Source organism: Hippocampus bargibanti, linkage group LG06, assembly GCF_051943395.1.
Source record: "Hippocampus bargibanti isolate YZ-2025 linkage group LG06, ASM5194339v1, whole genome shotgun sequence".
Classification (NCBI taxonomy): domain Eukaryota; kingdom Metazoa; phylum Chordata; class Actinopteri; order Syngnathiformes; family Syngnathidae; genus Hippocampus; species Hippocampus bargibanti.
Genome location: NC_142739.1, coordinates 27,356,260 through 27,371,166, shown reverse-complemented (window position 1 = coordinate 27,371,166; position 14,907 = coordinate 27,356,260). Strand labels below are relative to the sequence as shown.

Sequence of the window (14,907 nt, the reverse complement as noted above, 5' to 3'; positions counted from 1 at the left end):
ATTGTCAAATTTAACGTTCGTCAACCGAAAAGTTCGTAAGCCAAGACGTTCGTAAACCGAGGTATCACTGTACCTCTTTTCCGGTGGGCTTCCAGGTAAACTGCGGGACAGGGGAGCCATAGGCCGAGCATTTGAGGGATACCGCGTCTCCTTCGTTGGATACCTCCCCGCCGACCGGAGTTTCGATCATGGGCTTTCCTGCGGCGGGACAGAGGAAGAAGGCATAAATAAAAGGTTTCCATCCCGCGCTGGGCGTAGACCGACGAGGTGGGGAAGCGACGCCCCGGCTTGGCCGCTTCCTTCAACTGTGCCGTGTCCTTCCTGAGCGACAGTAAATTCAGCTAACATGCATTGTTAGCATCCTGTTGGCATGTATGAGGAGAAATAGCTTTTGATGCTTTGTACAGATGCGGTTGACTTCGGACTGGTATCCAACCCAAAAAGCCTTCAAACAAATACTAGCACCACAAACAACTGAGAGGTTTTTTTTCTGTATTCCTTTTTGACAAATAAAAACATTTAACCATACCATATTGTGTTGGACGCTAATATTTTAACAAATAAAGTACACCCACTTGTGCTCATTAATCTCAGCTCACAGTTTATGTGTTTAGGTGGGAGTTAGCTAATGTTTTTTTAAAGTTCTTGGCATTTAATTATTTAGTATTATTATTAATTATTATTTATTGTATTCTATTTATGATTGTATTTTATTTATTATTGCATCTATGCTTGTCTGTGACTGTAAAGTGGCCTTGATAGCTTTGAAAGGCGCTTGAAATAAAATGTATTATTATTATTTAAAAGGGTCGGAGAAACTACAACGGTCATATTTTTTAATAGGAATGAGAGAATCTAGCTGGCTAGCTCGTTAGTTAGCTAGCTACGTAGCTAACTAACCAATGAGCTAACTAGATAGCTCATTAGTTAGCTAGATAACTCGCTCACTAACTAGCAAACTTGTTAGTTAGTGCGCTAGTTAACAATACCAAAGGACTAGCTAGCTAACTAGCTATCCAGATTCTCTCATTCTTGTTACAGTAAAGTCTCGTTATATCGATATTGGATATATCGATAGTCCCGGTTATATCGATACTATTTCTATGCACGCACGGAGAAAATTACATGCAAACAGGGTCGGATATATCGATAGTCCCGGTTATATCGATATTTTTTCGGACTCCCTTGAATATCGAAATAACGAGACTTTACTGTATTTAGATATCTAACAAGCTAGCTAACTAACGAACTACCTAACTAACTAGCTATCAAATGAATGAATGAACTAGCTATCTAACTAGCAATCTGACTAGCTATCTAACTAGCCATCTAACCAGTTGTATGAGGAATGAATGACTCTGTGTCTGCGTCATATTATTTGTTATTTAGTTTTTCTTTGTTTCCGTTCTTTCCTTTCCTCTTCCTTTCATTACTTTGCTGTGGTGTTACTTCCGGGTAGGGTGATCGTGACTATACGATGTTCATGTATTTTTTTCTATCTTGGCATTTAAAGTGATCAGAGAAACTACCACGGTCATCTTTTTGAATGGGAATGAGAGAATCTAGCTAGCTAGCTAGCTAACTATCTAGCTCGTTACTTAGCGAGCAAACTAACGACCTAGCTAACTAGCTAGATACATTCTCTTATTCTTGTTAGTTAGATATCTAAGTAGCTAGCTAACTAACAAACTAGATAGTGCTTATTATATTAGATTACATTAAACTTTATTTGTCTCACAGTGGAGAAGTTTACATTTCAGAGCAGCAATAACCAAATACAGGAGCTGCTATAAAGGCAGCCACACTTGCCGACGCCATCTTGAAGTAAAATAAACAACTAATAGTGTGAAACGACACAAAAGAACATATAGCTTATCCAGCTATCAATCTATGAGCTAAATAGCTATCTAGCTAATTTGTAACAGATAATAAGGAGACAGAATGAACGCCATAACACAACTAGCTATCTAGGTGCGATCTAGTAGCAAGTTAGCTTTCCAACTATTTGAATTACTTCCGGGTTGAATGAACGTTGCCGCATGTGGCTTCCGCTGCCTACCCACAGAAAAACTTCACCTGTGACTGAAAAGTGACCTTGAGAGTTTTGAAAGGCGCTTATAAATGAAATGTATTATTATTATTATTATAACTAGCTAGCTAGGGATGCTACTGTACTTTACGACGGGAGGATCGTGACTATAAGATGCCAAAAAATAATAGCTGAGTGTCACACGCATAGATTTTTGTGTTATAGGACATCCACAAAGTTTAAAAGGTTATGATATTAATAATGAATTACAATTTTGGTCACTATTCAACACAAGAACATCATCACGCTTCCTGTGCAGTGATTCTAAGAGTGTTGAAAGTCAAAACTGTGTCAGTGGATGGGGGGGTACCTTTAATGGTGAGGGTGGCGGTAGCATGGTCCATCAGTCCCGGCACGGACGGCACGGCCCCGACGCAGCGGTACTCTCCATCTTTCTCGTATGAGTCGGCACTTATCGAGAGAGTCCCGTCCTGAGAGAGAACCTCGGAACCCTGCGGAGGACACTTTATTAGGGACACGCATACATCCATATTCTGTTGTTTTTATGTTTTGCTTTAACGGAAAGGTGATGGAGGTTTGAATGAATATGTTTTTATTGTGGATATAGTTTAAATTGCATCTCACTAAATAGTTTAACATTTTTGGGGTTTTCACCACAAACTCAGTCCACGGTGTCGGTGTGCCTAATGCTGTATTCTGTGAGTGGATGGGAAAGCACAACGTGCGGAGTTCACACACAATCGCGCAGCGATAACAAAATGACAAATCGGTGGGTACATGTGATTGTTTTTGTTTTTTTTCTCAAGGAAGTCGTGCCAGATCGAGAAAAGGACTGAAGGACACTACTAATGCGGTGTGTCAACAATAAATCAAAACCGGGCATGACTGCTGACGTGTTTTTTGTGTTTTTTTTTGTTACATTTTTTAATCATTTTATTGTATTTTTAAAAGTGTAATTATTATTATTATTATTATTATTATTATTATTATTATTATTATTATTAGTATAGTAGTAGTAGTAGTAGTAGTAGTAGTAGTAGTAGTAGTAACAGGGTAAAACTCCTAAGGACGGAGTACACTGATTTGCTGTGGCGACCCTCTTTGAAGGGAAAAGCCAAAAGAAAAAGAAGTAGTAGTAGTAGTAGTAGTAGTAGTAGTAGTAGTAGTAGTAGTAGTAGTAGTAGTAGTAGTAGTAGTCCTCTGCTCCCCCCAACCTGACAGCAGGGACATATCATAGCAGAGTCCGGCACCGCCATGTCTGGACAGTAGATATATATATATATATATATATATATATATATATATATACTATATATATATACTACCAGTAAGACTTTAGTTCGCTGAAGAAGCATCTTGGACGGCTGAAGAAACCTTTTCATCGATATTATTATTATTATTATTATTATTATTATTATTATTATTATTATTATTATTATTATTATTATTATTATTGGATTTACTTTTATTACTCTCACAATGGACTATTATTATTTATTTATTAATTATCTATTATTAGATAGCCAACAAATAGCCAACCAGCCAGCTAGCTAGCCAGTTAATAGATAGCCAACAGATAGCCAGCTAGCCGGATAGATAGCTAACAGATTGCCAGCCAGCTAGTTAGCTAGCTAATAGATAGCCAGCCAAGAGCTTCAGCTGTTGTTAAAGCGCTATATAAATCAATATGTATTGTATTGTTTAACGTGGCTTCGGGGTGTTCAGGGAGGGTATGTACATTTTCAAAAAGGCGACCAAGTACATTTTCAAGAATCACTCCATCTTTGCACCTGGTGCTTGGAGTCGTAAATAAAATGTCACATAAAAATACATCTTCAAAATGTCAAATAATCACCTCTTCTGGCAAGAAGAGGTGATATTTATTGGGTGTAACAGATGAAAACACACATCTCACCTTTTTCCATTGCACTGTGTGCGGGGCAGAGGCTTTGGTCTTACACTGCCACTCCACATTGTCTCCTAGCATAACAACTTGAGGCTTTGCCGGAGTCACATTCAACGGATCAATGTCTGACAAGTAGGGGAGACGATTGGGGGAGGCGGGGGGTGGAAGAGATAGAAAAAAAAATCAATTTAGAGCCTAGGCGAGCATGTAATAAAGCCCTTAATAGGGTTACACAAAGCAGAATATTTGAAAGTACAAAGCTAATGGCTTTTTTCTCTGAAGTTAAGCCCATGTTGTGCCGAGGCGTTTCGGTACAATTCGGAGGTTATCTCCCCTTAATGTGTTTGATAGGCTCAAATTAGGATGCCTTGAAAGTGACGCCTGAACCGTGAACAATTCAAATGGACGCTTGGACCCTTTTTGTCCTTTCCATGCACGTGCCCCGACGATTTGGGGCCCCCCTTTTTTTCCCCCGCTTTTCAGATTAAAGTGGAATAAACGGTGTTCATCTGTTATGTCTGAAAGATTGTCACGGGTGATTATGAGTAATGTCTGTGAAGTAGATTTTTTTTTTTACCTGACATTGTCGCCATGTCAGGGGGAGGAGCTAAATGTTCACAATAATAATAATAATCATAATACATTTTATTTATATGCGCCTTTCAAAACTATCAAGGTGACTTTTCAGTCACAGGATAAGTTTTTCTGTGGGTGAGCAGTGGCAGCCACACGCGCCAGCGTTCCCCAGAAGTAACTCAAATACATAGAACGCTAGCTAGCGAATAGATAGCCAGCGAGAGAGCGAGACAACTAGCTATATAACTAACTCATTCACTGCCATTCACAAATTTATTCGGGAATTGAATAATAATAATACAAATAATAATAATAATAATAATAATAATAATAATAATAATAATAATAATAATAATAATAATAATAAATTCGGGTTTTGGTTTTTCATGATAAGGTGCCGATAAAGCGCTGTCCATGGCCTCTGGCAAAGTTTTTTTTCCATTCCACAAGGGGGCAGCATTTCATTTTTTTTTTGCATGTTAGCGCTTTGTTCCAGTTTCAGCAGTTCTTAAAGCACTATATAAACCAATATGTATGTATTCCATTGTATTTTTGGATGACCGCCAGCATTTCAAGCTCATATAACTCCAGACCCATATAATATAGGAATTAACTCATTTTCTGATGAAAGAAGATAGTCTAAGGTTTCTAACGCTGTGTTGAATGTTTATGTAGTCCTAAAACTCCATATTCTGTGGGTCCCTGGAATTTGAGTGACAATGACAAAAACCCTGGCACTGGAGTGGACACATTTTTGCACATCGTCTGGCAGTGAATGAGTTAAAAACAACTCTTGAGTGACAAGAGAATCCATATTGTGATGGTGATGGTGATGTCCGCGCAGGTCACTTACAGTGCACATTGAGGGTGATCTCGCCCGTCAGTTCGGCGTCGAGGTTGTCAAAGTCGATGGCCGTGCACGTATAGACGCCGGCATCGGTGCGCTTGGCGGACTTCAAGATCAGAAGGCCGCCCTGGCCAACAACGACCTTGCCCTGGTGGGAGAAAGACCACATAAATAAATAAATAAATAATACAAATAAACAAAATAAAAATAAAAATAAAAATAAATAAATTTGGTGAAATGTTGTAATTTTAACAACGAACAACTAAACTTAGCATCAATGTCAGTGTCTGAAACTCATGACAAAAAGTTAGTGGACACCCGGGCAGACAATTTTGAAAAGTTGCCGGCCTGGCCATAAAGTTGCCTGCCCCATTTTTATCACAACTTAAAACGCAAAAATATGTCTAATCGCCAAAAACAAAAAGAAACATTGTTGCAAAGTATAAAGGTTTTTTTTTTACATTAAGGACCACAAAAGAGTGAGATGCTGGCTGCCTGGCCAAAATTGTCCTACGCGTTGCCGGCCTGCTTGCGCGTTGTGGTGCCAGGCGTAGAATTAACATTTTTAAAAAATAGGGTCTGGAGGTCATGGTCGTAAGTACGGGTGGTCGTAAGTCAAACTGGTTGTAAGTTGGATGTTACCTGCATTTCTAATCAGTAACAAAAAAATCTTGAGCCACTTCGCGAAATGATCCATAAAAATTGATGCACGGATTATTTGGCTAGCTAGCTTTCTATCTATTTGAGTTACTTCCGGGTTGGGAGAACGCTGGCGCGTGTTGCTGCCGCTGCTCACCCACAGAAAAACTGATCCTGTGACTGTAAAGTGACTTTGAGAGTTTTGAAAAGCGCTTACAAATCAAATGTATTATTATTATTATTATTATTATTATTATTATTATTATTATTATTATTATAAACAGTTGTGCGCACTTCATTTGTTCAGTGACTACTTTTATATTTTCTTCTTTTGAGTTCCGCCTAGCAACAAGTGATAAGGCAAATAGATACTGCATTGCCTGCTACAAGACAATGTTTAAATTAGTTTCCGAACAAAAAAAAAAAATAACTAAATTTGATTTGTGTTTGGATGAATATAAAAAAAGATACAGTAAAGTCTCGTTATATCGATATCGGATATATCGATAGTCCCGGTTATATCGATACTATTTCTATGCACGCACGGAGAAAATTACATGCAAACAGGGTCGGATATATCGACAGTCCCGGTTATATCGATATTTTTTTGGAACTCCCTTGAATATCGATATAACGAGACTTTACTGTATATATTTATATTTTAGATATAAAAAAATTAATCCCACTTTTTGTTGGACATCAATGATATGTAATTTTTCTTTACAGTTTAGCATGAAAAGAAAATTAGGCTCTTCTTTAGTTTCGTCCAATCATGTCTTTAAACGTACGTCTTTGGTGAAGTCAAACTCCGGCTGAGGATTGCCATCTGTCTCGCACTTCATGGTGACGTTGTCGCCCTCTTTGACGGCGCCGGGGTTGAGGAGCATAAACGTCGCAGTCTCCGAAGGGTCTGGATGGACAGGGACAGAGATTAGAAGGGAACAGGTGAGAATTCTTCGGCCGGGTGAGTTTCCATCGTACATACTTTTGTCATCAATAGACGTACAAAGCATTCCAAAAGTACTTTCCCAGTTACTCTTCTTTCCTCGACTCACTTTCCAAATTCTTTGACTTATGCGGTGGGCGTATTAACCGTGACGGCAACAAAGAAATGGCATTCAGGAATTTTAACGGTTTCTTATAAAGTAACAGAGTCAACTTCAAAGTAAAACTGTCCATTGAGTGAGTGGTTACGGACTTAAATAGTGGGAGGAAAAAAACGTAAACAAAACTACTTATATATAAATAGTTTTATTGACTATTAGGTATGTAACAAATAAAATATAGTCATACAACTTATGAACTTAATTGGTTCCCAGAAAGTGTGTGTAAGGTGAAGTGTGTATTCCAAACATTAATTTCCCATAGGAAACCATTAAACTTAGAATAATCCGTTCCAAGGTCCCCATAAAACACAATTTTCTAATTTTCTAAGCCTTAAAACTACACAAAATATACCTTATTTTATGTATAATAAACGTGCTATGGTATTGTAATTAAATAAATAAACTGCACTGTATAATAAAGTCGTTTTATTTCGCTTTGTGATGGTCGTTGATGGAATGGATAGCTTTTTGCATAGTCTCTCAAGGAGCTCTGCGTTGTACATCTTGGAAGTTGTGATATTGCAACAACAACAAATGCAGGCAGACACACTAGAAACTTCATTAATAGCTGGTTCCCTTGCTTGTCTTTTCTCATTCAGCGCTAACAACAACCAAACAAGAGTCGCGTTCATCACAGTTATTCTCAAAGGAGTCCCGCCATTCGATATACTAACAGTTGAGGTTGAGGTTGATGGTGTCGGAGTTCTTCTGCTTGATCTGGTCCCCCGGCATGCTGTATTCCACCGTGCACTGGAACACCGAGTCCTTATCGGCCTTGATGGGCTGCATGTAGAGGGTGCTTTTGATGGTGTACAGACCCGATGCCTCCTTCACCAGCGACGGAACCATGTAGGTCTCTTTCCGATCAACAGTGATCATGTGAGTTGTATTCATAAGAGTAATACAATTTTTATTTATGGACATACTTTCTCTCTTGTCCTTGACCTCGGCAAGGGGTTGGCCATCTTTAAACCAGATGATCCTTGGCCGCGGGTGCCCATTCATTGTCTCGCAGGAACCAATCTGATTGACAGAAAATGTTAGCAATTTGTCGTCAGTACTGCTCTGCTTTGACTTACTCAGTCGAATTGTTTGTCAGTGTATTTGGAATAAAATGAGCTGAACTACCGTATTTATTCGAGTATAACGCACAAAGTTTTCTACCTAAAAAAGAACTCAAAGTTTGGGTGCGCGTTATAAACGAGGCCTGGGGGAAGAGAAATCTCATATATATTTAAAGGACAACCGACACCTCCGGACCAGTTGTGTCCATAATTTGTAAAATCACTTCAAATGACTTCTACTGAGCGTATTTTACAAAGATTCCACGGAATATGGCTAGATTTTACATTTTAAGACTTGCGCTGAATATTCCGGAAGTCTTGTTTTCGAGTTGATGACAATGCCCTAAGTGACGTCACGGAGGGAACGCCCCTGACCGAGAAAGCGAAACATAATGCATTTTGGGGACTTTGTTTGGTCTGAAAACTTCGTGTTGATGGGGAAATTAGAAGGAAAACACATAAATAACACGATGGTGAATCGTTGTGTGTTGCATCAAGACTACTATTTGATACTAGTTGACACAAATTCCCAGCAGACAAATCAGCCCATTTCCAACGAAGCTTGGGCGCCATCTTGTGCATTTTCTGGGACGCTACAATTGATACGGGAGGACTTCTTTAATCGATTGCAAACATGTATGCTTTCCTCTTCAGAACGATTTGAATCACATTCATACTTGGATAAGTAACAAGAAAGCATCTTCTCTGAATCTGAAGCCATTGTTTTGATTCTAGAGCAAGGCAAGACGTCCTGGTGTGACGTCACGAATAAGGGGGCGTGACCTTCTGAAACTCGGCATCTCCGAGGTCATTTTGAAGTAGTTTTGGGACACTAACTTATTTTTATTGGTGTTTTGCATTTGACAAAAAATATCAGCCTGCGTGTTTTGGGTATTTTAGATTCGATAAATCATTTTTCTAATGTCAGTTACGAAACAAAAAAAATGGTGTTGGTTGTCCTTTAAGCATTGCTGTTTTGCACAATTCGATGCAAATTCGATTCAGTGTTCTTCATATTTTTATTGATATACTGTTGCCCGTTAGATGGCAACTCAGGGTATCAAGAGAAAACGTTCTGCATATGACGCTTCATTCAAGCTCAAAGTTATTGATCATGCTGAAATTCATGGAAATCGAACAGCGAGTCGAGAATTCACCGTACCAGAGACGAATGTTAGAGAATGAAGAAAACAGAAAGTGGCCCTGAAAGATATGAAAGCACGACGAGGAAGACAAACCATGTCACCAGACATGGAGAAGGAACTTTATGAATGGATCATTGACCAAAGAAGTAGTGCCTCCATCATATCTCTTTGGTGTATCTGATGATGACTCGGACTTTGAAGGATTGTAAATAAATATTGTTAATTTCATTTCGGTATTGTGTTCATAGTTTACATTGTCAATAAATGATTTTTATCATGGACGCAGGTCTTGTCACTTACAATGCTTGGTCTGAGCCAAGAAAAAGTGAAACAAAATGTTATACCGATTTGTAATTGAAAATTAGGGGTGCGCGTTATACACGTGCGCGCTATACTTGAATGAATATGCTACCAATTTCCTGTTCCAGCCTGTTAAAACAGAAAAAATGTCACATTTTTATGTTGTACTGGATAAAACAGAGGCTGTGAGGATTTCAAGAGATAATAATTTTTAAAAGCAACTTCAGTCGAGCTGGCTAACACGTTTAGCTAATGAATGCAGACGGTGTTGGACAATCAGGATCTGTTATTTACAATTTCACCCCGAGATTAGCTTTGGCCATAATGTGGCAAACACACCTCAGAGCTGTAAGGCTGTCCAACAGAAATGGCTTGGGTTGACGCTTGTGTGAGGGTGGGCTTCTCTGGAGCAACTGAGAGAGGAAAAAAAAATAACAGAAAAAAATAACAGAGGTAAATGAGCATGATGATAAACGATCATATCATTAAAATTCAGAGGAAGCAACACCCGCACCTTTAACCTTGAGGTGCAAACACACACACAAAACAGTGCCGACCATCCCACGCTGGCTCCTGACCTTGTTAATTCAGTTGAGCAATAAATATCCTGCTCGGCGTTATTCCAACTGTGACCCGCTTCACATGAGATGATAAGGCTTAAACATAAACACACACACACACAAGCTAACACACACACACACACACACACACACAAACAAAGAAAGAACAAAACTCCCAAACGTGTTAAAAATAATCACACAGGTGTAAGATGCACCAGCAGCTGTCCAAAGTTTGAAAAAAAAATATCTCTCAGAAAAAAGGAAACGTTTAAAATAAATATATATTTATCCAGTTTTATACAGACAGACAGACAGACAGACAGACAGACAGACAGACAGACAGACAGACAGACAGACAGATAGATAGATAGATAGATAGATAGATAGATAGATAGATAGATAGATAGATAGATAGATAGATAGATAGATAGATAGATAGACAGACAGACTACCAGACGGACGGACCGACCGACAGACCAAGTGACAGACCGGGTGACAGGAAAATATACATATATATATATATACAGTAAAGTCTCGTTATATCGATATCGGTTATATCGATAGTACTGCTTATTACGATACTATTTCTATGAACGCAAGGAGAAAATTTACATGCCACAGGATCGGATATATCGATAGTCCGGTTATATCGATATTTTTTCCGACTCCAGAGAATATCGATATAACGAGACTTTACTGTATATATATATATATATATATATATAAATAAATAAATATTTCAACGAGTGTCACGCAGTGGGTACACCCACGGCCATTTTCTTTAATAAGTTCATTGGGGGTCAATTAACCACATGCTAATCATTCTCGACACAAGTGATGAAAAGTTCAATCACACCTGTCATGTCTGATACATGTCAGCGAAATGATACTTGGGAGGTTTTCGACCCGGCTAACTCTGCGTGTGCGTCCTTGGACCACCCGCAGTCACCCATGATTAGACACCCTTCATACTTTTACTCGCATCGACCCAGAGTTAGCGCGAGTGATTTCATGGCTAACTTCCTGCCACATTGTCGAGACGTGGTAGAATATAGTAGCGGGTGTACGTTTTCAAGCACTAAGCTAAGAATGTTTTAATCTCATCTCATGACATTGTAGAAAACGTACCCGGCTGTATCACCTGGTGATCTACCAACGTGTGTTTTGTTTTGCACTCTCATCTGTGAGAATGTCGAATTTGCGTATAATTTCCGATAATCACATGGCAACAATTCAGAATGTTATGTAGTCACGTGACAAGACACATGATGATCATCATGATGATGATCATCATCATGATAATCATCATCATCATGATGATTATGATCATGATGATCATGATGATGATCCTTATCCTGATCATCATGATCATCATCATCATCATCATCATGATCCTGATCATCATCATGATCCTGATCATCAACATCATGATGGTGATCATCATCATGATGATCATGATCACCATCATCATCATGATCATCATGATCATGATGATCATGATCCTGATCATGACCCTAATCATCTTGATCATCATCATGATTATCATCATCATGTGTTTGTTCAGAATGATCATGATGATCATCATGATGATCATGATGATGATGATCCTGATCATGATAATGATCATCATCATGATCATCATTATTATAGAAAAACCCCAAAAGTTGATTATGACTTTCAAATTTTCAACTTGAGACTGTGTAAGCTCAGCATGAGACGGACTCACAGAAAACTTTGAGCATCGTGGAGGCTTCTCCGTTGCCGGCAGGTCCGGCGGTGACCGAGCAGAAGAAGACGTATTCATCCGAGGGTTGGACCGACGCGATGGTTAAGGTGGAGTCTTCGCTGATGCTGACACGGCCAGTAAGGGGCGTGTCCTTGTCGCTTTTGGCCTCGCCTCCCTGCGTGCGGTAAGCCACGCGCCTCCTGTTTCCTTCAAGCTCCTAAGAAAAAGACAAAGAAAAAGGGGGGGAAAGTTGTTCAGGTGACACGTGGCAAGATGACACGATCTGTAGTCAGGGTTCTATGTCTGTGTAAGCTCTCTGTCGTAGAGGAGTGGTCCATCGATGAAAAGGTCTCTTCAGCCGTCATCTGTACTTCTTTGAAGGTAGTGGATGTTTCGCTTCTCATCCAAGAGGCTTTGTCAGTGAACGAAAAAATTTTCTGACCCTATATATATCACTGATGTCCAAAGGTGGCGGTGCCAGACCTCTGCTTTGATAGGTCCCTGTTTTAAGGTTGGGGGGAGCAAAGTACTATTCCATGAGGCAACACTGGTTACTTCTTTTGTCCTGACTGATCATGGTCTACGACTGACCCTGATTGAGGTTTAATTTGGACCGTGCTTAAAACAGACGTCTTAGATCGTTACCGCGTAGGCTAAGTCATGCTGATGAAGTGATACCAGAGCGAATGGGGCAATCCGGGCCATAAGGCACAAAGTCGGTGTAAATGCTGCTGATATACTTGTGTAAAACTGCTGTCCCATAGTTGACCAGCAGATGGCTGTGCTTTATTTGTCTTGACATTACGTTGGGTTGTTGTCACTTCTGGTACAGGTTTTACTTTCCGTGCTTTGTTATTTAAGTGAAAAGACGGGGAGAATGGACTTGCTTTATCGCTGTACTGTTTAGCAAGGAAAAGATAAAAAGGTCAAAGATCAAAACTTCAATTTTGGACGGAAAGCGAGCAAAGTGGTTTGTGCGATTTCATTGCATATGTTTTATTTCATTGACGTAAAGTCCAAATGTTTATGTGTAAATAATAGCTATATTTTTATACTTGTTTGTAGTTCTACGGTGGTGTTGGTGGTGTGAAATCACACTAAAGAATTAACCATCAGTACAAAGAGTCCTCTGTTTCGAATGGAAGCACCGTCAGGGCTAACAGAACTCAAAGAAGAAGAAGAATCACTTACAATCTGCCACTCCACAATGGTGTTGCTGGACGACGGCGACACGGTATACGTGCAGGGCAGCTTGGCGGTTTCGTCCTTCAACACCTCCACCTTCGGCGCCACGTTGACCGTCACTGACGCTCGGCACACTGCCGAGACAATGACGCAGGGTTTGAGTAAACAGTGATACCTCGGTTTACAAACCCATTGGCTTACGAACTTTTCAGTTTCCCAACGTTACATTTATGAAAATGTTACCTTGGCATACGAACTATTTGAGGGGAGGTGGTTTAAACATTAAAGAGACAGGCAGACGACAGAGAGGGACAGTGAGAAAATGGATAGAAAACAGTTAAATTTGGACTTGTTTCAACTTTGATAGTTCAAAGGCAGAGTGTAGACTGCAAGGTTAAAATATCCCATCAATCAGGCTCCACAAATAACCCGCACAAGCCATCTGTACGCTTGATGCAAAAAGCTATCAACCCAGCTAAACAGAACACAATTGATGAGGAACTAGATAAAATTATTGCAGAGAAAACAGCTACAAGGTGGTGAAAGAAGAAGGCTACGTTCCTCCTCATACAGTTTATTTCTTTAATTATAATACCATAACACATTTATTATACATGAAATAAGATATATTTTTGTGTCGTTTTAAGGCTAAGAAAATTAGAAAGTCGAAAATTATGATTTATGGGGACCTGGGAACGGATTATTCTAATTTTAATGGTTTCTTATGGGAAAATAATTTTTAGGATACACATTTTCCGCCTTACATACTCTGTCTGGGAAGCAATTAAGTTCGTAAGCCAATCGATGAGAAGGTTTCTTCAGCCGTCATCTGTACTTTTTTGAAGGTGTCGGACGTTTCGCCTCCTATCCAAGAGAGCTTCGTAAGCCAATGTTTCACTGTACTTTAGCGCAAATAAGTTGACACAAGTATCTGCAACGCAGTATGTGAATAATAAATGAAGCATGTCGTCAATGTCCAAGCTACAAAATCTACTTGTGAATAATTGATGTGTTGTGAGAACGTTAGAGAGCGGGAAGGGAAGGAGAAGTCTAGAGGGGCCCGTCCCAATAACAACGCAAGGACGGATGAAAGCGTGTTTGTTGTCGGTGGTGACATAAGAAGAATTAAATGGACGACTTGAGGTAAGGAAAAATGTAGAAATTCTGTTTCAGCAATTCAATGAAGTTAATTAATTGCCATTCATGAATTTATTCGGGTATTGAAAATATGAATGCGCCATTCCCGAATTAGTTCGAATTTTGGTTTTTCTAGCAGGGGTACCGATAAAGTGCTGGCCAGACCTCTGGCAATGTTTTTTTTTCCCATACATAAGGGGGCAACATTTCTCTTTTTTCCATGTTAGCACTTTCTTACAGTTTCAGCTGTTATTAAAGCGCTATATAAACCAATATATACTTAACAGTCACTGTGCCAGCCACACGTGCCAGCGTTCACTCAACCCGGAAGTTAGAAGATAGAAAGCTAACTAGCCAGCTAGTAGATAGCTAATAAATAGCCAACAGATAGCTAGCTAGATAGCTAGTCACCTAGATAGCTCTATAGCTAATAGCTAGCTAGCTAGATAGTTAGTTAGCTAATACACTGAATGTCATTATTAAATACGCAGATATAAAGCTAGCTAGCCAGCTAGTTGATAGCTAATAAATAGCTAACAGATATATAGCTAGATAGCTAGCCACCTAGACAACTCTAGAGCTAATAGCTGGCTAGCCAGATAGTTAGTTAGCTAATACACCGAATGTCACTATTAAATACACAGATAGAGCTAGACATCTGCTAGC

The 14,907-nt window shown here is 39.3% G+C and overlaps 1 protein-coding gene across 3 annotated transcripts in view; it reads right to left on the bottom strand.

Annotated features, from left to right (window-relative positions):
- bcam (basal cell adhesion molecule (Lutheran blood group)) overlaps positions 1–14,907 on the bottom strand; it is a 70,718-nt gene that overhangs the window by 10,850 nt on the left and 44,961 nt on the right. For all 3 annotated transcript variants that reach the window (XM_088998206.1, XM_088998207.1, XM_088998208.1), the window contains exons 2-11: positions 13,111–13,238; positions 11,920–12,136; positions 9,973–10,046; positions 8,051–8,147; positions 7,799–7,981; positions 6,807–6,928; positions 5,386–5,527; positions 3,966–4,081; positions 2,400–2,541; positions 74–198 (exon numbers count right to left, since the gene is read on the bottom strand). In XM_088998206.1, the coding sequence (XP_088854332.1) occupies positions 74–198; positions 2,400–2,541; positions 3,966–4,081; positions 5,386–5,527; positions 6,807–6,928; positions 7,799–7,981; positions 8,051–8,147; positions 9,973–10,046; positions 11,920–12,136; positions 13,111–13,238 (1,346 nt within the window). The remainder of the gene's footprint in view (positions 1–73; positions 199–2,399; positions 2,542–3,965; positions 4,082–5,385; positions 5,528–6,806; positions 6,929–7,798; positions 7,982–8,050; positions 8,148–9,972; positions 10,047–11,919; positions 12,137–13,110; positions 13,239–14,907) is intronic.